This window comes from Siphateles boraxobius, unplaced genomic scaffold (genome assembly GCF_051911475.1).
Source record: "Siphateles boraxobius isolate OS27281-9 unplaced genomic scaffold, OSU_SipBor_1 56, whole genome shotgun sequence".
Taxonomy (NCBI): domain Eukaryota; kingdom Metazoa; phylum Chordata; class Actinopteri; order Cypriniformes; family Leuciscidae; genus Siphateles; species Siphateles boraxobius.
In genome coordinates this window covers 9585092-9610124 of record NW_027509182.1, presented here as the reverse complement: position 1 = coordinate 9610124, position 25033 = coordinate 9585092, and the positions used below count along the sequence as shown (strand labels likewise).

Here is a 25033-nt window from a genome sequence, read left to right as displayed (position 1 = left end):
CGCCTTGGGGTTCTAAGCATGCGTCAAAACCGCCGCCATCTTGGAACAGGGCTCTTGTCATAGGAAGTAGATAGGTAACGCTGAATTCATGGATGATCCTGGACTTTTGTGCTGCATATGGATGTTCACACAAACGACATCTAAAAACCAGACAGCAAGGGATTGCATTTCACAAGATTGTGAAATTATTTTACATTTTTTTTAAATTTCTCTGGACTCTATAATAAATACATATCTGACCATTGGAAGGAACCAAAACAACTAGAAAATCGTATTCATGACGATTTATGGTGATTTTATTTCCGTTAGACCTTTTCCTACATTGACACTGATGCAAAGAGGAGGGGCTCCCCTGTTTCAAGATGGCGGCTCTATTGATGCATTCGTTCCAATGAACTGCCGTAGCCAAGGCGACATCTAGTGTTTATATCTATGTGCATTGATAAGCTAATTTTCATTCAAAATATTTTAAATATTTTTTCACAATGACATTTGAGTTCATGATTTTAATGTTGTTGTTTTTTGTGGCAAACTAAAGACTATGACAGACTGTTGATCTTTGAATAAAAATTTGTTAGGTTCAGGTTTGAAATTATTGAGAATGAGGAGATGTCGTCACGACACAGCACCCCGCCCCCAGAGACCTCCTTCCCTTTCCGACATTTTGGGAGGATACCCGCCAGCACCGTTCATTGTTTGTATTGGTAGTAGAGGAGGTTGTCGCACTATTTTAGAATGCCTGGAAAACACTGTTGTGTGAAAAACTGCTCCAGTGTCTCACACAATTTTCGTGGAAACCGTAGGAACCATGCGTTACAGTTTTTTCGTTTTCCCTACATGGAAAACACACGAAGGAGAGCATGTCTCCGATGTGACAAGGAGACGTTGAATTTCTTGGGTGGCTGCAATTAGAAGAAAGTGCATTACTTTCGACCGCATCGCCGAGTCGATGAGAATGTGTTCTTATGCAAGCCGTTTTAGCTTAAATTCTACCCAGCCTTACTCGTAATTGCATTTTTACTAGTAAGAATTCAATTAGAGAGCTCTACAATTCAATTCGTACTAGTAGCAATTACAATTAGAGAGCTCTCTAATTCAGTTGTTACTAGTAAGAATGCAATTGCAGACAGGGTTCCTGCACACTTTTTAAAGTCAAATTATACATATCTTTAATTCATTTTTTTACTAGGAAAATTAAATTAGAGAGTTCAGAAATTGCATTCTTACTAGTAACAATTCAATTAGAGAGCTCTGAAATTTAAAATGAATGGAAGTCAGTGGAGACATATGACTAGTACAAATTCATTTGTAGAGCTCTCTAATTGGAATTGTTACTAGTAAGAATTGAATTGTAGAGATCTCTAATTGAATTCTTACTACAACCCCAAATCAGAAAAAGTTGGGACATTTTGTAAAATGCAATGAAATCAAGAATCTGTGATGTTTTCATTCTATTTAACCTTTTATTAACTGACAAAAGTACAAAGAAATGTTTTCCAATGTTTTCACTGACCAACATAATTGTATTTTGTAAATAGAACAAATTTTGATTTTGATGGCTGCAACACAAAAGTTGGGACAGAGACCAAATAAAAGTGAAAAGATTATCCAAATTAGATTATCCAACTATTTTGAAACAGTCCACAATGAGCAGGTGAATTGGTAATAGTTGAGAGTATCATGTTTGGGTGTAAAAGTGCTTCTCAGTCTTTTTAAGCAAAGATGGGTCATGGCTCATCACTTTGTGCCAAATATCATGAGAGAATTGTCAAACAATTAAAAAAATCACATTTCTCAATGCAAGATTACAAATAATTTATGTCTTTCATCATCTTCCATACATAATATTGTCACAAGATTCAGGGAATCCAGAGAAATCTCAGTCTGTGTTGTGTAAGGCAGTAGACCTCTGTTGAATGTGCGTGACCTTTGAGCCCTCAGATGGCATTGCACAAGATACCATCATGTTACTCTGTTAAATACAGACGCATGTGCTCAGGAGTAATTTGGAAAACCGTCTTCACTGAACACAGTCTGACGCTGCATCAAGAAATGCCACTTGAATCTCTGTTACGCAAGGAGAAAACTTTACATCGGTTCTATGTGGAGATGCCGGCGAGTTCTCTGGAACTGAGCTCATCTCAGATGGTCTAGAAGACAGTGGACATGTGTGCTGTGGTCAGATGAGTCCATGTTACAGCTTGTTTTTGGAAAAAAATGAACACCGAGTTCTCAGTCCTAAAGACGAAAGGCACCATCCAGACTTTCACCAGCGACAGGTCCAAAAGCAAACATCTGTGCTGGTATTGAGGTGCATCACTGCAAACGGTATGGGTAACTTGCATTATTGTGAAGGTACCATTGACATGGAGGCATGTATTTGGATTGTACAGAGACATAAACTACCATCAAGATGACATCTTTCCTGGGAAGCAAGACAATGCCAGGCCTCATTCTGCACATGCTAAAACTGAGTGGTTTCTAGACACTCTGCGCCATAGAAGGGATGTGCCTCCTGTTTACTGCAGTCCAGATCTGTCTATTATGGAATCTATCCTGGATCCAGATGTTATAATTGAGCTCGTCCGAGTCTTCTGACTCTGGAAATTGCCCACACAGCAGTGCAAACAAGAGTATCCCGAGTGACCAAACTGTCGCTGGTTCCCCGTGATACTCGCCGTTTAAATCATACTCAGGGGGGCAGTACGGTTTTGTGCCTGGAAAAATAGATTCTGTAAGTTTGTATTTAAGCAATATTTTGACTAGGTATTCTTTAACATGCAAGAAATTATTTGATGTTATTGATTCACAATGGTGGATCCCATTACATGATGCTTTGTAATACCAGTTGGTCTATTGAAAAAAATGACTGAGAGAAAAAAAAGAGTACTTACAATATCAATAAATAACTCGTTAGCAGTTTCGTCCACAGGCCTGTCTTCGTTTGAAAGTAGTTAAGGTTACCAGCCACATATTTTTCCGAGTCTGGAATCCGAAGTTGCGGTTCCCTCTGCCCACGCCTTAGTTTGTCCAGACGTGTCAACACAACTTGAGGAAGGCCAGACAGACCCTTGTCTAGGTGGGCTTGTGCACCAAGGCTCGGCAAAAATCTGACAGGACTTTCCATAGCACAACCCATCTCAATGACCTCCCTTCTCTTGGTACCTGTAACAGTAAAAGGTAAAGAAGTGAAGGCGGTATTGGATACAGGGAGTACTTACAACCTGATACAGGAGAAGCTGTGAAGACAGTTGGGAGGAGAGGCTTCATCGTGCACTCCAGTTTCCTCTCAAAGATTCATCATGACTGATGGAAAAGTTCACTAGGCTATACATCAGGAAACAAACAGTCAGTTATAAGAAGCATGATAAAGTATGCAGTGTGGACACCAGAGGCGATTTCTTTAAGACTGTAAGGGAAGCTCAGCTTCCCCTGTATAATGTCAAAAAAATAATGGTCAAATATGTACTATTGTGTTAATATTTTATTGACTAAAAATGCGATTGAGAACTAGTTAATCTCGAAGACGAGTTCGTTCAGAATCAGCAATGTATAGCAGGTCGGCTGACTCGATTTCCTTCTCATACAGTCTCGTAAATATATATATATATATATATATATATATATATATACTGATTTAGAAAATGGGTTATTAAATATTGCATGTAATATTATAGACTTGTACATACAGTTGACTCGAGTACTGATAAAATAACAAAGGCATTTTGTCTTTCCACCCACATTTATTTGCCCATATATTTTAATTTGGGAGTTATAGGCCTGGTTTCACAGACAGAGCTTAGATTAAGCCAGGATGAGGCCTTAGTTCAATTAAGGCATTTAAGTAGCTTTTATAAACGTGCCTTAGAAAAAAGAAACATGACTGGTGTGCATCTTGAGACAAACAATGGAACTGACATATTTTAAGATATATCAGTGCAAGTTGCTTTCAGATAAAACGGCTCAAACATGCGTTTTAGTCCGGGACTACGCTTACGCCTGGTCTGTGAAATGTCATTTTTCTGAAAGTCGACTCAGCTGATATGCAGTTTATATTGTCTTTGTGTAGTGAAGACCTCCTTGATGCTCTTGGGATCACTGTAAACACCCTTCCTCCATTCATATACCGCATGAGGGAGCTCGGATACCCGCCTGGCTAGTTAAAAGAGGCAGAAATGGAAAACTCAGGCCTGATTCTCTATGATGGTAAGACTGAGTTTGGTATTTTATTATGGCCTGTGTGAGCAACAAATCTCTTAGGTTACGAAACCCCATAATTGTAAAGTTATTACTAATTGTTTTCATACTTGAGGGGTTGGTTGCAGCTGACCACAGGACTGCACGACCTTCACCTTTCATAAGCGTGATTAAGGAAGGATAGTGTGTTTTAAGTGGAACTATACTGCCATTGACTCATTAACTTTTCTTTGCAAGGATCAAATGATGAAGATGAAAATAACCTCAGCCAAAAGACATCTTATGATGTCTCCAAGCTGGTTGACTTTCCTGGCTTCAATGTCTCTACGTCACCCAACATAAGAGATGTAAGTGTACATACACTCTAATTGGACACAACACAAACAAAGAAATGCTTGTGTTACTTTCCACATCGTGATGCAACTTGGTATGGTGAAACTTTAGCTACAGACAAAACGAAGATGATGTAACATCTACCACTGACATTCTCTTCAGGAAATGTAGAACATCTTGGGTGCGTCTCAATCAGCTCCCTAGATCGTGAATCAGTATATTGCGTACTCGAAATCACGCACTGGTGAGGAGGACACTGACTCACTACACATTGGGATGGCTCTATTTCTGGCTACATGGCAACATCCTCGATGTACAACATCACTTCTGATATTTATGAACAACAGCAGCACAGATATCTTTCTGATATTTATTTTTTATGTTATTTAAAAGTACATTGATAAATACATTGATTGTAACATTTACCTGCAACCTTTCTGCTGTAAATTGATAATAAATCTTAGATAAATTATGTTCTTTACCTGTTTAGTAGCAGTGTATGTTTATGCAGAAATATAATACAGTAATATTTAAAAAAAAACATCTAACATTGATGCTCCCTAGTTTTCACGGTGCATTGTGGGATTTTTTTTAGGGAGCGAACGTTTCGGTGCACAAGAAGGATTTTGGGATTGAGACAGCCCTTAAAATGGATGACTCCTTGATTACTGAACTAGGGAGCTGATTGAGACACACCCTTTTTCTACAAGCTGACAGTCTGCAAATGTGGCTGTAGATGGCAGTTTTCCCTCTATTAAGCCTGTTCTGTTGAAATCCAACAAACCCTTGTTTGTGTTTGTGTTTCCCCCAATATACAGGATTACAGGTCTTTCGGGTCTATCCCAATGCAGCCTCAGCAATGGAAGCAAAATGTTGCTGCTTTTTTAAGCAGTAACTTTCCATCGGTAAAAACCCTTTTCAATATATTTTAGTTTTTTTCTGGTTTATTGCCTTTATTGATATTTCCCAAGGAATTTATGACCTCCGTATGTGCACAGAAGGACACCAGCTGCAGTAAGAGGCGTCAAGAGTCTGAATCCACTCTCCAGAAGACAAAGAAATTGAGATCTAATTCAGAGCAACCCCACCAGGCATCAGATATGGAGATAGAGTCAGGTACACAGCTTCAATTTTGTTAAGACACTGTAGGTTTTATTGAGAACAGATTGTTCTGAAATACATACTTGACATGGCATCTTTGCAGTGAAATTATATACTTTGTAAAAAATCTTATGTGCATACATAGTATGTAACACTGTGATTTGGATTGGGGGCGGGGTGGTATTTAAAGCGTATTTTTTCTGTATTTAAAGCGGTTTACCACTATACCGCGGGAATATCTTGCTTTTCAACCGCGGTTAGAAAAAATCCATACCGCCCCAGCCCTAATGATTAATTTAAACATTTAAATTGCACATAAGGCAGTTCTATATTTGTTCTATATAGTGGACTTAAAACCTATAACTAGATTATTCATGGCACAATGTGTCTCCTGGTTTACACGCCAACGCTGTTTGATCTAAAATACCCCTTTTCCACCAAGGCAGAGCTGGTGCTGGTTCGGAGCCAGAGCCTAGTTTCAAATCGATTCTTTGTTTTTCGACCACCAAAGCACCAGCTCCGAACCAGTAAAAGTGGTTCTTAAGTAGCACCAAATCATTGCTAGTCTAGAAGTAAGAACCGCTTACGTCAGCGGCTGGGGACGGGGTTACCGTGACCAACAAGACAAACAGAAACTTGTGACCGCCATTTTTTAAATAGCAGCTAATTGTGCTAATAGCAGCTCGATTGTAATCTCCGTTAATGCAAGTTACGGCGAGCTGCACGAACGTGCTGGATTCGCCGTGTTTGGATACCAATGTAGGTTTGCAAAGCCATGAGCATAAACAGTAACGCAACGACCGCCATTGTTGATGGTGTGTTTGTGTGTGCCGCGCTAGCGTTGCTGGGCAACATGAGATGTATACAGTGACGTAAGATCTGGCTCTGTGATGGCTCTCTAGCCTGTGGAAAGGCAAACCGGTTCTTTCAAAGCTCGTCAGTCGAACCAACTCCGAACCGGCACTAGCTCTAGCTCTGAACCGGCACCTTGTTCTTTTTGGTGGAAAAGGGGTAATAGAGATCTATGGTTAATAACAGAGAAATTTGAATGCTTCTCACTAGATCTCGCAGTAATGTTTTTACTTCTGTGGCGAATTCAAATGCTTTCTTTACTGGATCTCTTAGCGCTGTGTAGTAACAGTGTCGCTTGATCTAGATCGGCCCGCGCTGCACAGACATTGGTCCAAACTGAGCGTAAAGCACTAAATAATGAGTAGCGCAGTTTTCGTTCCACTTTCATTACGTTTGTCATTTGTTGTTGGGCAACGTTGTGGTGGTCACGCCATCTTTAACTTCACAGTCCACTTACGAATTACGGTCGAATGAACCACACCTTCAGTCAACATGATGTGGAGAGCGCAGTTCATGGTTGAATAGCAACGACAGACGCCACAAAGTAGGGATGCGCGGTATACCGGTACTGCAAAAATACCGGTATATATTATATTTCAAACGGTACAATATCATAATTTTGTTCAATTCGGTATTTGATGCGCTGTTGTTTCAAGTTCACCGCTAGGCGGCAGTGCGCTACCTAAAATGACGCGGGTCACGCGAAACCGGTGACAACAGAGGAACACGATGGATCAAACGAATTTCTAAACGCCCGAAATTAATAAATAGAAAGAGCAGTATGAGTGAAATAAGGCATTACTTTGCCAACAAAAGTAATGAGAAAAGTAAAGAAACAGATCTCAATGCACCACTCTGCAAACGGGGAGGCAACACATCAAATCTGCCTATAGCACTTGACTTATCCGTTGCTCATCTTGACTTGTTCAAAGAGTTCAGAGATCGACAGGTTAGTCCATCATTCAACTGATTTAATTTAGACTTTTATTGAACACTGACCAGCGCACATACGTAAGAGCTTATCAATTATATATGATACGGTAAACACGAAAGCTCAAATCTGCTTGCATGACACGCTATAGTAAAATGAATGGCATATTAGTGCCGCTGTGGCGACCCCTAGAGGAATAAGCCGAGAGAGAGAGAGAGAGAGTAATAGTAGTAATATGAATATTACTAATATTACAATTGAGCTACATTTGTCAACATTCATTAGGTAACCTGACCTAACAGTATTATAGCATTTATGAATCTATATCAATCAGTAATTAAATGACCTAGCAAATTAAATATACTAATACATGTTTAGCATGTTAACATTACTTAATGCACAGCATTAAACTAATATGAACCCAAGCAGTAACCAAACCAAGATGAATAAATGCAATAAATGTTGATAATTCTCTGTTGATGCATGACAGCTAATGGTTTACATGTCATGTCATTATTCTATTATTATTATTATTTTTATTATATGTTAATCTATTGTTATAGATATTAACCTATTTTAACTGTATAATTTCAGGATTTTTTTTTTTTCAAAATCAAAATTTAACCTACTGTATGTTCCCTGACTGAATTATTATTATAATTTTTTTTACATTTTCATACCTTTTCTTTGCACATTTTGGTAGTGGAGAGTTTCAAGCAGTGTTTTTTAAGTGTCACTTAAATTGAGACTTTTTTTTTTTTTTACCTGTGGTATCGATACCGAGGTATTAGGTTCTGGTATCGTACCGAAGCCAAAATTGTGGTATCGAGCCATCCCTACCACAGAGTAAGATCTACGGGCGATGCGCTCGTTTTAATGAAAAAATCGAGCGCTATATAAAACATTTTTATATCGTTACTAACAATGGTGTACTGTCGATAAATACCGATACCGTTTTATCGCCCAGCCCTACTATAGTGTAATTTTTTTCTTAAGCTTATGGACATTGAATGATTTTCCTAAGGTAACTGTAATGTTTCGTGACATTGTTTACAAACTGTTTTATTGACGTCTTTCCGCTGTAGAAATTGACTGAGCGATTACATATCTTTTGATGTTTATATTGTGCTGTAACAAGAAGTAAAGTGGTAGAGATTCATTTTTGGTTTTGGACAAAATAGTTTTGTAGGGCCAAAATCAAGGACCATAGCGGTGACATTTCATTAGCGCGTCTCAGTTGGCATGTTTTAAAGGGATAGTTCACCCAAAAATGAAAATTCTGTCATTAATTACTAACCCTCATGACGTTCATCTTCAGAATAAAAGCCTAAATTCAATCTGTTCACCATATAAAGCGATTGAGTCTCTTCAGAAAAGTTTGGACTATACTGGTCAATTCATATGGATTAGTTTTACGAAGTAAAATGTTTTGAAGTGTCAAAGTGGTGGTTGTGAATTTAAATTTTTGGGTGAATCACCCCTTTAAATGTGTCAGGGTCTATTGTTGTGTCCTGAATATTTTTTGTTGCCAACATGTCTGTCTCACTAAAAAAATACTTCATTATCGTGAAAGACAATCATGATGATTTAGTTTTCGTTCTTCTACAGATCATGACACGCCTCAAATGAGATCTGATGGTTTCCAGTTCCACCCACCACTCCCTCCTGGTTGTTCATCCTTGAGCGTTCCTCCACCTCTACCGCTGGGAACGCCTCCAACCACACCTCCAGTCCCTAAGGGTACTCCACCAGCAACTCCACCTACAAGTGATTCTCCATCCACCCAAGGGAGGGGGATGACGGAGGGGGAAGAGTCAGAGGATGGGCTGACTTTGGAGGAACTGGAGGAGCAACAAAGGCTTCTTTGGGCAGCCCTTGAAAAAGCAGATACTACAACCAACAGTGATTCCGAAGCTGGAGCTTCTGGGACCCCCATCCCAAGTTCACCCAGTGTTGTCACTTCGCTTAAGCTTGACACAGAGGAAGAAGGAGAAAAGATGGAGGACTTGAGTCATGCTTATGAAATCCAGAGCACACCAACTTCACCCGGTGATCCAGTAACTAATTGCCAGGGTGAGATAGGAGATAAAACAACCTGTGATGGTCAGGAAAAACATTCAATCAATGAAAACTTGATCGATTTGAGTGATATTATCGTCCTGGATGAAATTTACGAGGAAAACGGTAATAATAACGCAACGAATGAAACTTCAGCCTCTCCACAGATAAGCACACAAGAGTCGAACGCTCAAGTGGCTGATGACACGGAGGAACCTGCCATGAATAAAGTAGCTTTCGTCCCGCACCGTAGCAGATTTGCTGAGGGAATAATTCCTTTTGAAGACACTCCTGAATTTACAGAAGTTGCTGAAGCAACAGGGGTTTACCTCAAGATTCGAGATTTACTAAAAGGCTCTCCAAGAAATCAGGCAAAAAACAAAAAATAATTGCAGTCGTCCATTTTTACTGCCCACCTGTGGACAATAAGCATTGTTTTTTTTCTCTTACTACAGTCCTTTTGTAAGTAGTTTTACTTTGGTGCTTTGTATCTTTTTATTGCTATCGTGTGATTTTTAAAAACACAAAAAGGTTACATTTGATTTGTACCTGAATATTAACTGACTGTGGGTACTTGATTTGTGCGCAATTTTTTTTAGTGATATTTTTCCCATTCAGTTTTCTGTTATTTCAATTATTGTATGTATTACTCATTTGTTTGCCCGCCATAGATTATCTGTGTAATTTATTGTGAATATCTTTCAGCTTAATTTTCTAAAGAATTCTCACTCAATTAAAAGTTTTTAACTCTAACTTGGTAGTAAAATTAAATCATTGCACTTGAATTTTTAGTTTTTATCTTTTATTAATCTAAGTCTTTGCCTGTTCTAGATAATCTTCATTTTATTTTTCTTTATACCATGGGCTGTGTGCGTTTAAACCATCCAATGCACCGGTAGGTCAGTTTACCGCCGCTCTGTATTAATACGCTGCACATACACACACAGATGGGAGATTGCTCTGCCCAGACCCATATGAGCACAGATTGTCAACGCTGCCCCGTTACTTTGATACTAATTAGCTACATTATATTTTTCAGCAGCGAGGTGGTGACATCGCTGCTTTTGAATTATTACACTTCATCACTTCATCGTTAGTTACTTCACACGCACAATCGTACACCTCTCTGTAATTCTTTCAAATGAATGTTATAATTCACTCAAAATAAATTTAGTCTTACCGCACAATTTTATCTGTGTCTGATTTAGAAGATATGGAGTGCTAGATCTAACGAGCTGTAGCTGACGAAAGTAAGTCATTTTAATGAACCCTTCCAGTCAAATTTTTCGCTGCTAACATCTAGGGTTGTCGTGTTACCAAAAACTTATCTTACAATACTATACCAGCTGAAATATCAAGATACAAGTAGTATCATGATACATTGCAGTACTGTGGTAATTCATAGTTAAAATGAACAAAATAGACATGTATTTGTATTAGACTAGACTATTATTTCATAAATACATAGATGTCATTGAAAACTACTAGACTAGATTTTCCTCTAAATTCTTTATTAATGAGAATGAATAACTGGCTATTGTATCAAATAAAGTCAGTGTAAACAAATTTGCATAAATGAGATTAATATTTTAATTAGAGATTTGAAGTGTTGAGGAAAAAAAGAAATAGACCTTCTTTTAAATTGAAAATTACAACTGCCAGTAGGTGGCGGCACACCTTAATGATTGTGTCACTGAATCATTTGTTCACAGGATTTGCTCAAAACAGCTGATTCATTCAGGAATAAACCAAGTGACTGTTTTTATTAATGTCTCATTGAATCATTGGCTCGCACATATTGTTCAAAATCACGGAATTATTCAGAAACGAAACACTTGGGCTGCATCTGAAATCACATAGTTTCCTATTATATAGTAGGTAAAAAAATTATGTGACAAAGAAGTATGTCTGAATTCAAAGTACTCATAAAATAGTAGGCAAAAAGTACCCAGATGATCTACTTCCAGCGAGATTCTGAAGTGTGCATAAGATGAACACTTTACTACACCATGAAGCCACGGAAGAGGATTTATGAATGGCAGTAAAGCAAAAGGAAGAAATCTATTTCTGATTCTCTAGCAGACAAACTCATCCGCCATTCCTCTTCTTCTGCAGGTCCAGGGTTCTTTGTGGGAAAGAAAGACGGTTCCCTGCGTCCTTGTATTGATTATCGAGGACTAAACAGCATCATGGTAAAGAAAACCTATCCTGTGCCGTTTATGTCTTCGGCTTTCAAGAGACTGCAGGGCGCTTTCTTTTTCACAAAGCTGGACTTTTGTAACTCCTAACATTTTGATCAGTCAAGCTCGCCTTGGAGGAATGGCGTCATTGATTGGAGGGTTCAGGAGAAACCTTCATCGTCTGGACCGATCATAAGAACCTTGAGTACATCAGATCCACTGAATGATTAAACTCAAGGCAGGCCCGGTGGGCACTTTTTTCCGGTCGTTTTGATTTTTCCATCTCCTAGCGTCCGGGTTCTAAGAACATTAAACCTGACGCATTGTTCTGTGTTTTTGACTAAATGCCCACTTTCTCCCGAGCCCATCTTACCACATAAACGTATGGTTTTGATAATGACTTGGGAGATTGAGTCGAAGGTCCGCATGGCCTTACTTGGGGTAACGCCTCCGCCCGGGTGCCCACCGGAAGTTTTATTCATGCCTGAGAGTTTACAGCCCGACGTTATTTGATGGGTTCATTGTTCCAAGGTGGCTTGTCATCCGGGGGTGAGTCGTACCATTTTTCTTATAAAGCAACGGTTCTGGTGGCAAACTATGGCTTGTGACACGTCATTTTGTATTGGCCTGCTCGGTTTGCACCAGTTGTAAGACTTCCAATCAACTCCTTGCCGGTCTCTTTCAACCCCTGGTCAGACATTGCAATAGATTTCGTCACTGCCCTCACTCCCTCGCAGGGCAACACGGTGGTTTTAACCATGGTGAACAGGTTCTCGAAAGCAACTCCTTTCATTCCACTGCTCAAATTACCCTCTTCCAGAGAGACCGTTGTAAGGCTGGAAAAACTGGAAGAGAGGGCTATTCTCTGAGAAAACAAAGGAAATTAATATTTGAACTCTCTTGCTATATTACCATCCTCATTCGAGACACGATCACACTTGAGTTGATCACCTCCCAATTTACACATCATTCCCTTCACCCATCCCTACCTGAATTCACCCAAGAATCTATATAGTTTAATGTGAATAATTATCATATCGTATTACACGTTTGATATCATTTGAAATGATAGGTTGGGGAGTCTTCCAGGCAAATGGTCTCCGGCAAGGTTCACGTTTTTTCTCTTTATTCCAGAGCATTTGATGTTTTGTATCTATTATCTTTGAACTGATTGTGAAATTGGTATGATAAATTTACCTGACATAATAAATTGTAAACATTTGATTTTATTCTAACTGGCTCTGACATTATTTTCAGTAAAGAGTTAAAAAAGAATAGTCAAACATTCGCTCACATTTATTGATGCACAGATATCATTAAAACCTTTTCATTCATGGAGTCAGATGAAATAACGAGTTATATGAAGAAATGTATGTAATTTAATCAAATTACTTTGCCACGCAGAATACAGTAACACACAGAGACCTTCACCCGTTGTATCGGAAAACCTCCATTGGGCCGATTTAGACGGGCTTACATCTTGATAGCTGTCATAGACCATATTTTTCGCATTCAGAAAGCCTCCCGACGGACGTGGTCTCGGACAAGGGACCCCAGTTTGTATTCAAATTTTGAAAGGAATTTTTTCATTTATTGGGGACGAAGGTAAATCTTTCCTTTAGGTTAATGGTTCCATCCTCATAGCAACGGTCAAACGGAGAGGGCCAACCAAGATTTGGAACGAGTGTTGCGATGTTTGGTGTCTATTGAATCCACCCTCTTGGAGTCAGCATCTCACATGTGTTGAGTACGAACATAACTCGTTACCAGTATCGTCCACAGGCCTGTCTTCGTTGAATGTAGTTACCAGCCACATATTTTTCCGAGTCTGGAATCCGAAGTTGCGGTTCCCTCTGCCCACGCCTTAGTTTGTCCAGACGTGTCAACACAACTTGAGGAAGGCCAGACAGACCCTTGTCTAGGTGGGCTTGTGCACCAAGGCTCGGGAAAAAACTGGCAGGACTTTCCATAGCACAACCCCACTCAATGACCTCCCTTCTCTTGGTACCTGTAACAGTAAAAGGTAAAGAAGTGAAGGCGGTATTGGATACAGGGAGCACTTACAACCTGATACAGGAGAACCTGTGAAGACAGTTGGGAGGAGAGGCTTCATCGGGCACTCCAGTTTCCTCTCAAAGATTCATCATGACTGATGGAAAAGTTCACTAGGCTATGCATCAGGAAACAAACAGTCAGTTATAAGTGGCATGATAAAGTATGCAGTGTGGACACCTATATAATGAAGGACGCCCACCTGGCTTTTCCCATTATAGCTGGCTTGGAATTCTTGAAAGCCGCTGAAACCATCGTGGACGTAGGCCAAGGCAGATATGGCCTGAAAATGGAGCGCGGTTATATATTTACTACCCTACGCCTTACCTCCAACCTGGGAACTAACACTCATTTCTCAGAACCCTCAGAAGGATCTGAGGTTGATCCAGGCTGGTCCTAGTCCTCGTCCCCAAACCTGACGGTTCCTGCAGGTTCTGCGTGGACTATAGGAGGCTTAACAGAAAGACCATACCTGAAGCTTATCCAATGCCGCTTATTCATGACATCCTGGAATCCATGGATGGCGCCACCTGGTTCAGCACATTGGATTTGAAGTCAGGATACTGGCTGGTGGATATGGAGGAAGGGAGTTAAGAGAAAAACGCATTCATCACCAACCAGGAGCTATTCCAATTCTGTTCTATGCCGTATGGGCTCAGGAATGCCGCATCCACCTTCCAGAGGCTTATGGAGAAGGTCCTGGCAGAATTGAGAGGCAAATTCTGTTTGGTATACATAGAAGACATTGTCATCTATTCATGATCATTAGATGAACACATACAACATCTGAGCACTATACTACCAACCATGCATCTCTTACCCTTAACATGAAGAAGTGTCATTTCTTTAAACGACAGTTAAAGTTCCTTGGTCACATTGTCTCAGTAAAAAGAGTGGAGGTTGACCCCGAAAAAACTCAGGCCGTTGCTCAGTATCCTTCCTCCAAAAGACCTTAAAGCCATCCAATGCTTTTTGGGATGAGCAGGGTGGTACCACAAATTCATTCCCCATTTTACAGACATCACTGCTCCTTTAAATCACCTGAAAAAGAAGGAAGTAAAATGGGACTGGACCCTGGAATGCCAAGCGAGCCTTGATACCATCAAACAGGTGTTGCAAGACCCACCTGTATTGATGCAGCCTGACCTCAACCAACCTTTTCAGGTGCATACTGATGCCAGTGATGTAGGACTGGGAGCTATTCTCACCCAGCAAACACCTGAGGGGGAAAGAGTAATAGCATATGCTTGAAGGACATTACAAGGAGCAGAACTAAATTACTCCACATCGGAAAAAGAGTGTCTGGCTGTGGTCTGGGCGGTGGAAAAATGGAGGCATTACCTTAAAGGGAGGCAGTTTGATATCTACAGCGATATCTACTCTAACATGGGCCTTCAATAGTCCCAAAACATCCTCTCGATTGACCCGGTGGACTTTTAGGATGGAGCAGTTCAACTTCGAAGTAAATCACAGGAAAGGATGTCTCAACCTAGGTCCCGATGCCTTATCTGGAGTCTGTCAGTCTGTGGAAGGAGATGATGTGCACTTGTTTGTTTGTTCTGCTTTGTATGATACATAATTACAAGTAATATTTCTGGAAATGAAGATCTAACCTTGTTGAAAGCCATCTTTGTTCCACAGGGTCTTCTTGGACATGTACAGGTCATGTCTGCCTGGATAGTACCCGCACATCAATGCAGCGTCTGCATTGGTGTGTGGGACAGAAGCCAATGAAATGGCAGCATTTTGTTGAGACAGATGGGAGACATCTGATTATTACATTAAACTTCATACATGCTCTCTTTGATCGAGAATCAAGTTACTGCAGTATCCGAATGACTGTCTTTTGTTACTTTGTTCTGTTTTGTATGATACATAATAACAAGTAATCTTTGTGGAAATGAAGATCTAAACTTGGGACAAGCGATCTTTTTTCCAGAGGCTCTTCTTGGGCATGTACAGGCTGTGTCTGCCTGGATAGTACCCGCACATCAATGCAGGGTGTGCATTGGTGTGTGGGGACAGGGAGTTCTGGAGCTGGGGCGGCCCGTCCGGTCATTAGGTGTAAAAAATTAAAAAAAATAAAAAAAATAAAAAATTATATATATATTACTTAAACCAGTTGTGGAGACAGACATTATCCAATTCAAGCCGCTTCTCTGGTTTTCTTTGCAGGAGAGAGCAAAGTAATTCGCAGCATTCTGTAAAGAAAGAGAAGAGAAGTCCTATTATTATCTTAAACTTCACACTCGCTCTCTTTGATTAAGAGTCTAAGCTGAAAGATCTAAATATTACTGCATTACCCACACAACCAATTTGTACTACTTTGTTCTATTTTGTATGATTTAGAATTACAAGTGTCCTTTGCTGAAATGAAGATCTCACCTTGTGACAAGCCATCTTTGGTCCAGAAGTTATCATTGAGCTCGTCCGAGTCTTCTGACTCTGGAAATTGCCCACACAGCAGTGCAAACAAGAGTATCCCGAGTGACCAAACTGTCGCTGGCTCCCCGTGATACTCGCCGTTTAAATCATACTCAGGGGGGCAGTACGGTTTTGTGCCTGGAAGACAAAGATGTTGTTTGATTTATAAGCTTGTATTAAAGTAACATTTTGACTAGCTATTCATTAGCACGGAATACATTTTTGGATGCTATTGATTCACAATGGTGGATCCCATTACATGATGCTTTTTAAGAACTTGACTCATTCAAGTCGAACGGCTTCTGACCCGTCATCAAAGTTTGAGACCCACATTACAGCTCTGAGAAATAATACATACCAGGAAAGGACGTGTATCCCGTATTGGTCAGGATTTCGCTGCAACCAAAGTCAATCAATTTGACTTCCAGGGTGTACGGGTTAATCAGCAGGTTTTTCAGCTTTATGTCGCGGTGCAGCACTCCACGATGGCAGCATGTTTGAGCTGCGAGTGTTGCCTGCTGCATGATAACGGATGCTATGTCCTCTTCGATGGTGCCTTTGTGGCGGCCTAGAAATTCAATCAAACTCTCACAGGGTGTAGGCCACTCTAGAACCATAATGTATCGCTCAGGCTCTTCGTCCCAGTCCAGAAGCTGGATGATCTGGGGAACCCTGTGGCCTTTGTTGGCAAGCATTAGCAGACCGATCTCCTGTGGAACGGGTTCAGGATTACCCTCCTAGAAGAAAGACAATTCTTATGATCTTACATGGAGAAAAGATGTAGAACACTACTAAACTACTGACAATATCAGTTGGTCTATTGAAAAAATGACTGAGAGAAACAGAGTACTTACAATGTCGATCCAATCTATACCCACGTTGTCAGCGAATTTCAGGGCCACCTGATCAACAAAACAAAAAATGGATTTGTTTTAGAATTAGTTACAATATGTGTGCAGAGTTCAAATTTCAGTCATTAACCTTAAACAGACATGTTCAGTCTCATGAATTTAAATTCTAAGCATGTAGAGCATGTCTAACAATTTAAACAGGTCTGAAAGGTCAAGTGGTCTAAGTAGTGAACATAAGATACACTGAGAATGCTTGAAAAGAGTATAAGATAGGGCAAGAACATTTTGATAGACAAACAATGTAAAGAAAATAAGTAATACCTCAAGGCCATCTTTCAGGCGAGTCCCAGCATAAACGCTTCCAAAGCCTCCTCCACCGAGCTTCCTGCCGATTTCATAGCTGCAGAAACCGACGTCTGTTAAAAGAAAAAAAAGAGGAGTTGACATAAAAAAACTGCTTTGTGCCTGAGTAAAGGCAGATATTGTATCAAACGTGTGTTTGTCTTGTGTTATGTCAGGGTTATGACAGTAAACTTACCAATAATCTCATTATCCTCAGGCTGACAATTAAAATACTTAAACCAGTTGTGGAGACAGACATTGTCCAATTCAAGCCGCTTTTCTGGTTTTCTTTGCAGGAGAGAGCAAAGTAATTCGCAGCATTCTGTGAAGAAAGAGAAGAGAAGTCCTATTATTATCTTAAACTTCACACTCGCTCTCTTTGATTAAGAGTCTAAGCTGAAAGATCTAAATATTACTGCATTACCCACACAACCAATTTGTACTACTTTGTTCTATTTTGTATGATTTAGAATTACAAGTGTCCTTTGCTGAAATGAAGATCTCACCTTGTGACAAGCCATCTTTGGTCCAGATGTTATAATTGAGCTCGTCCAAGTCTTCTGACTCTGGAAATTGCCCACACAGCAGTGCAAACAAGAGTATCCCGAGTGACCAAACTGTCGCTGGTTCCCCGTGATACTCGCCGTTTAAATCATACTCAGGGGGGCAGTACGGTTTTGTGCCTGGAAGACAAAAATTTTGTTTGATTTATAAGCTTGTATTAAAGTAACATTTTGACTAGCTATTCATTAGCATGGAAGAATTTTTTTGATGCTATTATTGATTCACAATGGTGGATCCCATTACATGATGCTTTGTAAGGACTTGATTCATTCAAGTAGAACGGCTTCTGACCCGTCATCAAAGTTTGAGACCCACATTACAGCTCTGAGGAATAATACATACCAGGAAAGGACATGTATCCCGCATTGGTCAGGATTTCGCTGCACCCAAAGTCAATCAATTTGACTTCCAGGGTGTACGGGTTGATCAGCAGGTTTTTCAGCTTTATGTCGCGGTGCAGCACTCCACGATAGCAGCATGTTTGAGCTGCGAGTGTTGCCTGCTGCATGATAACGGATGCTACGTCCTCTTCGATGGTGCCTTTGTGGCGGCCTAGAAATTCAATTAAACTCTCACAGGGTGTAGGCCACTCTAGAACCATAATGTATCGCTCAGGCTCTTCGTCCCAGTCCAGAAGCTGGATGATCTGGGGAACCCTGTGGCCTTTGTTGGCAAGCATTAGCAGACCGATCTCCTGTGGAACGGGTTCAGGATTACCCTCCTAGAAGAAAGACAATTCTTATGATCTTACATGGAGAAAAGATGTAGACCACTACTAAACTACTGACAATAGCAGTTGGTCTATTGAAAAAATGACTGAGAGAAACAGAGTACTTACAATGTCGATCCATTCTATACCCACGTTGTCAGCGAATTTCAGCGCCACCTGATCAACAAAACAAAAAATGGATTTGTGTTAGAATTATTTACAATGTGTGTGCAGAGTTCATATTTCAGTGATTAACCTTGAACAGACATGTTCAGTTGCATGAATTTAAATTCTAAGCATGTAGAGTATGTCTAACAATTTAAAAAGGTCTGAAAGGTCAAGTGGTCTAAGTAGTGAACATAAGATACACTGAGAATGCTTGAAAAGAGTATAAGATAGGGAAAGAACATTTTGATAGACAAACAATGTAAAGAAAATAAGTAATACCTCAAGGCCATCTTTCAGGCGAGTCCCAGCATAAACGCTTCCAAAGCCTCCTCCACCGAGCTTCCTGCCGATTTCATAGCTGCAGAAACCGACGTCTGTTAAAAGAAAAATAAGAGGAGTTGACATAAAAAACTGCTTTGTGCCTGAGTAAAGGCAGATATTGTATCAAACTTGTGTTTGTCTTGTGTTATGTCGGGGTTATGACAGTAAACTTACCAATAATCTCATTATCCTCAGGCTGGCAATTAAAATACTTAAACCAGTTGTGGAGACAGACATTGTCCAATTCAAGCCGCTTTTCTGGTTTTCTTTGCAGGAGAGAGCAAAGTAATTCGCAGCATTCTGTGAAGAAAGAGAAGAGAAGTCCTATTATTATCTTAAACTTCACACTCGCTCTCTTTGATTAAGAGTCTAAGCTGAAAGATCTAAATATTACTGCATTACCCACACAACCAATTTGTATTACTTTGTTCTATTTTGTATGATTTAGAATTACAAGTGTCCTTTGCTGAAATGAAGATCTCACCTTGTGACAAGCCATCTTTGGTCCAGAAGTTATCATTGAGCTCGTCCAAGTCATCTGACTCTGGAAATTGCCCACACAGCAGTGCAAACAAGAGTATCCCGAGTGACCAAACTGTCGCTGGTTCCCCGTGATACTCGCCGTTTAAATCATACTCAGGGGGGCAGTACGGTTTTGTGCCTGGAAGACAAAGATGTTGTTTGATTTATAAGCTTGTATTAAAGTAACATTTTGACTAGCTATTCATTAGCATGGAAGAAATTTTTGGATGCTATTGATTCACAATGGTGGATCCCATTACATGATGCTTTGTAAGACCATGACTCATTCAAGTCGAACGGCTTCTGACCCGTCATCAAAGTTTGAGACCCACATTACAGCTCTGAGAAATAATACATACCAGGAAAGGACGTGTATCCCGCATTGGTCAGGATTTCGCTGCAACCAAAGTCAATCAATTTGACTTCCAGGGTGAACGGGTTGATCAGCAGGTTTTTCAGCTTTATGTCGCGGTGCAGCACTCCACGATGGCAGCATGTTTGAGCTGCGAGTGTTGCCTGCTGCATGATAACAGATGCTACGTCCTCTTCGATGGTGCCTTTGTGGCGGCCTAGAAATTCAATCAAACTCTCACAGGGTGTAGGCCACTCTAGAACCATAATGTATCGCTCAGGCTCTTCGTCCCAGTCCAGAAGCTGGATGATCTGGGGAACCCTGTGGCCTTTGTTGGCAAGCATTAGCAGACCGATCTCCTGTGGAACGGGTTCAGGATTACCCTCCTAGAAGAAAGACAATTCTTATGATCTTACATGGAGAAAAGATGTAGACCACTACTAAACTACTGACAATAGCAGTTGGTCTATTGAAAAAATGACTGAGAGAAACAGAGTACTTACAATGTCGATCCAATCTATACCCACGTTGTCAGCGAATTTCAGCGCCACCTGATCAACAAAACAAAAAATGGATTTGTTTTAGAATTAGTTACAATATGTGTGCAGAGTTCATTTTTCAGTCATTAACCTTGAACAGACATGTTCAGTTTCATGAATTTAAATACTAAGCATGTAGAGCATGTCTAACAATTTAAACAGGTCTGAAAGGTCACGTGGTCTAAGTAGTGAACATAAGATACACTGAGAATGCTTGAAAAGAGTATAAGATAGGGCAAGAACATTTTGATAGACAAACAATGTAAAGAAAATAAGTAATACCTCAAGGCCATCTTTCAGGCGAGTCCCAGCATAAACGCTTCCAAAGCCTCCTCCACCGAGCTTCCTGCCGATTTCATAGCTGCAGAAACCGACGTCTGTTAAAAAAAAATAAGAGGAGTTGACATAAAAACTGCTTTGTGCCTGAGTAAAGGCAGATATTGTATCAAACTTGTGTTTGTCTTGTGTTATGTCGGGGTTATGGCAGCAAACTTACCAATAATCTCATTATCCTCAGGCTGACAATTAAAATACTTAAACCAGTTGTGGAGACAGACATTGTCCAATTCAAGCCGCTTTTCTGGTTTTCTTTGCAGGAGAGAGGAAAGTAATTCGCAGCATTCTGTAAAGAAAGAGAAGAGAAGTCCTATTATTATCTTAAACTTCACACTCGCTCTCTTTGATTAAGAGTCTAAGCTGAAAGATCTAAATATTACTGCATTACCCACAGAACCAATTTGTACTACTTTGTTCTATTTTGTATGATTTAGAATTACAAGTGTCCTTTGCTGAAATGAAGATCTCACCTTGTGACAAGCCATCCTGGATCCAGAGGTTATAATTGAGCTCGTCCAAGTCTTCTGACTCTGGAAATTGCCCACACAGCAGTGCAAACAAGAGTATCCCGAGTGACCATACTGTCGCTGGTTCCCCGTGATACTCGCCGTTTAAATCATACTCAGGGGGGCAGTACGGTTTTGTGCCTGGAAAAATAGATTTTGTTAGTTTGTATAAAAGCGACATTTTGACTAGGTATTCATTAGTATAGAAGAAATTATTTGATGCTATTATTGATTCACAATGGTGGATCCCATTACATGATGCTTTGTAAGACCATGACTCATTCAAGTCGAACGGCTTCTGACCCGTCATCAAAGTTTGAGACCCACATTACAGCTCTGAGGAATAATACATACCAGGAAAGGACGTGTATCCTGTGTTGGTTAGGATTTTGCTGCACCCAAAGTCAATCAGTTTGACTTCCAGGGTGTACGGGTTGATAAGCAGGTTTTCCAGCTTGATGTCGCGGTGCAGCACTCCACGATGGCAGCATGTTTGAGCTGCGAGTGTTGCCTGCTGCATGATAACGGATGCTACGTCCTCTTCGATGGTGCCTTTGTGGCGGCCTAGAAATTCAATCAAACTCTCACAGGGTGCAGGCCACTCTAGAACCATAATGTATCGATCAGGCTCTTCGTCCCAGTCCAGAAGCTGGATGATCTGGGAAACCCTGTGGCCTTTGTTGGCAAGCAGTAGCAGACCGATCTCCTGTGGAACGGGTTCAGGATTACCCTCCTAGAAGAAAGACAATTCTTATGATCTTACATGGAGAAAAGATGTAGACCACTACTAAACTACTGACAATAACAGTTTGTCTATTGAAAAATAGACTGAGAGAAACAGAGTACTTACAATGTCGATCCATTCTATACCCACGTTGTCAGCGAATTTCAGCACCACCTGATCAACAAAACAAAAAATGGATTTGTGTTAGAATTATTTACAATGTGTGTGCAAAGTTCATATCATTTCAGTGATTCACCTTGAACAAAAATGTTCATTTTCATGAATTTAAATTTTAATCATGTAGAGCATGTCTAACATTTTAAACAGGTCTGAAATGTCAAGTGCTCTAAGTAGTGAACATAAGATACACTGAGAATGCTTTAAAAGAAGAGAGTGATTCGAGTATAAGATAGGGCAAGAACATTTTGATAGACAAACAATGTAAAGAAAATAAGTAATACCTCAAGGCCATCTTTCAGGCGAGTCCCAGCATAAACGCTTCCAAAGCCTCCTCCACCGAGCTTCCTGCCGATTTCATAGCTGCAGAAACCGACGTCTGTCAAAAGAAAAATAAGAAGAGTTAACATGAAAGCTGCTTTGTGCCTGAGTAAAGGCATATATTGTTTAAAACGTGTGTTTGTCTTGTGTAATTTCGGAGTTATGACAGTAAACTTACCAATAATCTCATTATCCTCAGGTTGACAATTAAAATATTTAAACCAGTTGTGGAGACAGACATTGTCCAATTCAAGCCGCTTCTCTGGGTTTCTTTGCAGGAGAGAGCAAAGTAATTTGCAGCATTCTGTAAAGAAAGAGAAGAGAAGTCCTATTATTATCTTAAACTTCACACTCGCTCTCTTTGATTAAGAGTCTAAGCTGAAAGATCTAAATATTACTGCATTACCCACACAACCAATTTTATTACTTTATTACTTTGTTCTATTTTGTATGATTTATAATTACAAGTGTCCTTTGCTGAAATGAAGATCTCACCTTGTGACAAGCCATCTTGGATCCAGATGTTATCATTGAGCTCGTCCAAGTCTTCTGACTCTGGAAATTGCCCACACAGCAGTGCAAACAAGAGTATCCCGAGTGACCAAACTGTCGCTGGTTCTCCGTGATACTCGCCGTTTAAATCATACTCAGGGGGGCAGTACGGTTTTGTGCCTGGAAGACAGAGATTTTGTCTCTTGTATAATAAGCCAGTATTAAAGAAACCCTTTTGACTAGACATTGATTAGCATGGAAGACATTTTTGATGCTATTGATTCCATTACGTGATGCTTTGTGAGACCTTGCCTCATACAAGTCGAACGGTCTCAAACTCATCATCAAAGTTTGAGACCCACATTACAGCTCTGAGAAATAATACATACCAGCAAAGGACGTGTATCCCGCATTGGTCAGGATTTCGCCGCAACCAAAGTCAATCAATTTGACTTCCAGGGTGTACGGGTTGATCAGCAGGTTTTCCAGCTTTATGTCGCGGTGCAGCACTCCACGATGGCAGCATGTTTGAGCTGCGAGTGTTGCCTGCTGCATAATAACCAATGCTACGTCCTCTTCGATGGTGCCTTTGTAGCGATCTAAAAATTCGATCAAGTTCTCACAGGGTGTAGGCCACTCTAGAACCATAATGTATCGCTCAGGCTCTTCGACCCAGTCCAGAAGCTGGATGATCTGTGGAACCCTGTGGCCTTTGTTGGCAAGCATTAGCAGACCGATCTCCTGTGGAACGGGTTCAGGATTACCCTCCTAGAAGAAAGACAATTCTTATGATCTTACCTGGAGAAAAGATGTAGACCACTACTAAACTACTGTCAATAGCAGTTTGTCTATTGAAAAATGTACTGAAAGAAACAGAGTACTTACAATGTCGATCCAATCTATACCCGCGTTATCAGCGAATTTCAGCGCCACCTGATCAACAAAACAAAAAATGGATTTGTGTTAGAATTATTTAAAATATGTGTGCAGAGGTCATATAATTTCAGTCATTATCCTTGGACAGACATGTTCAGATTCATGAATTCAAATTCTAAGCTTGAAGAGCACGTCTAACAATTTAAACAGGTTTGCCCTAAGTAGTGTACATAAGATACACTAAGGAGAGTGAGACAAGTGTAAAACAGGGCAATTTAAAAAATATATATTGTAAGTAAAATAAGTGATACCTTAAGGCCATCTCTCAAGCGAATCCCGGCATAAATGCTTCCAAAGCCTCCTTCACCGAGCTTCCTGCCGATTTCATAGCTGCATGAACCGACATCTGTTAAAAGAAAAATAGGAGGAGTTGACATGAGTAAAGAGAGATATAATATCAAAAGTTTGTCTGTATTGTGTTATGTTGGAGTCATGACAGTCAACTCACTAATAATCTCATTATCCTCCAGTTGCTTCAACTGAGGATATACAGTGTCCCCTGTTGGTCCGACATGGGGGACATTGACTAAACAGTCTGACGTGGCACAGACTGTAACTTGAGGGACATCATCTCTACAGTGTGATATTGCACAGACTGGAAATTGAGGGACATCATCTCTACAGTCTGAATGTGCACAGACTGTAACTTGAGGGACATCATCTCTACAGTGTGATATTGCACAGACTGGAACTTGAGGGACATCATCTCTACAGTCTAATATTGCACAGACTGGAACTTGAGGGACATCAATACAACAGTCAGCCACATCCAAGTCTGGAGCTGATGTGGTACTGACTGGGACTTGGGGGACGTCCACACTGCAGTCTGGAAGGACTGGAACTCGAGGAACATTGGCTCTATAGTAGGCCACACCTCGGACGGGAACTTGAGGGACATTGGCTCTACAGTAGGCCACACCTCGGACTGGAACTTGAGGGACATTGGCTCTATAGTAGGCCACATCTCGGACTGGAACTTGAGGGACATTGGCTCCACAGTAGGCCACATCTCGGACTGGAACTTGATGGACATTGGCTCTATAGT

At 40.4% G+C, this 25033-nt stretch overlaps 2 protein-coding genes and 1 long non-coding RNA gene across 5 annotated transcripts; 1 reads left to right on the top strand and 2 right to left on the bottom strand.

Annotated features, from left to right (window-relative positions):
* Nucleotides 1-4073: 4073 nt before the first annotated feature.
* Nucleotides 4074-10661, top strand: LOC143715051 (zinc finger CCHC domain-containing protein 8-like). Of its 2 annotated transcripts, none has more exons than XM_077206657.1 (5): nt 4074-4206; nt 4435-4544; nt 5349-5435; nt 5532-5646; nt 9023-10661. In XM_077206657.1, the coding sequence occupies exons 1-5, from the start codon at nt 4176-4178 to the stop codon at nt 9859-9861; spliced, it is 1182 nt and encodes a 393-aa protein (XP_077062772.1). In that variant the 5' UTR covers nt 4074-4175; the 3' UTR covers nt 9862-10661. The 2 variants fall into 2 exon arrangements, with proteins under 2 accessions (XP_077062772.1, XP_077062770.1); XM_077206655.1 differs by having other exon boundaries at nt 5529-5646.
* A 2872-nt stretch (nt 10662-13533) lies between these two features.
* On the bottom strand, nt 13534-15223 carry LOC143715053 (uncharacterized). Of its 2 annotated transcripts, XR_013195665.1 has the most exons (5): nt 15046-15223; nt 14831-14923; nt 14525-14745; nt 14323-14426; nt 13534-14234 (listed from the first exon to the last, which is right to left on the bottom strand). It is a non-coding gene; the product is annotated as an uncharacterized LOC143715053 (long non-coding RNA). The 2 variants fall into 2 exon arrangements; XR_013195664.1 differs by having other exon boundaries at nt 13534-14426.
* A 590-nt stretch (nt 15224-15813) lies between these two features.
* LOC143714818 (uncharacterized) lies at nt 15814-24694 on the bottom strand. Its single transcript, XM_077206251.1, has 26 exons — nt 24529-24694; nt 24240-24334; nt 23938-23985; nt 23442-23820; nt 23056-23232; nt 22739-22864; nt 22524-22618; nt 22189-22236; nt 21693-22071; nt 21303-21479; nt 20993-21118; nt 20779-20873; nt 20461-20508; nt 19965-20343; nt 19568-19744; nt 19258-19383; nt 19042-19136; nt 18724-18771; nt 18228-18606; nt 17828-18004; nt 17518-17643; nt 17301-17395; nt 16983-17030; nt 16487-16865; nt 16090-16266; nt 15814-15905 (listed from the first exon to the last, which is right to left on the bottom strand). Exons 1-26 carry the CDS (start codon nt 24692-24694, stop codon nt 15814-15816), a joined length of 4257 nt encoding a protein of 1418 aa, XP_077062366.1.
* Nucleotides 24695-25033: the final 339 nt, after the last annotated feature.

Bases quoted from the DNA above. Each gene is read 5' to 3' on its own strand.
- LOC143715051 (XM_077206655.1), top strand. From the start codon at position 4,176: ATGGAAAACTCAGGCCTGATTCTCTATGATG. The intron at 4,545-5,348 runs GTAAGTGTACAT...CCCAATATACAG, and splicing joins CGTCACCCAACATAAGAGAT to GATTACAGGTCTTTCGGGTC. The intron at 5,647-9,022 runs GTACACAGCTTC...GTTCTTCTACAG, and splicing joins AGATATGGAGATAGAGTCAG to ATCATGACACGCCTCAAATG.
- LOC143714818 (XM_077206251.1), bottom strand. From the start codon at position 24,694: ATGATGTCCCTCAAGTTCCAGTCTGTGCAATATCACACTGTAGAGATG. The intron at 19,137-19,257 runs GTAAGTTTACTG...TTCTTTTAACAG, and splicing joins TGAGGATAATGAGATTATTG to ACGTCGGTTTCTGCAGCTAT. The intron at 18,005-18,227 runs GTATGTATTATT...TTTGTCTTCCAG, and splicing joins GGGATACATGTCCTTTCCTG to GCACAAAACCGTACTGCCCC.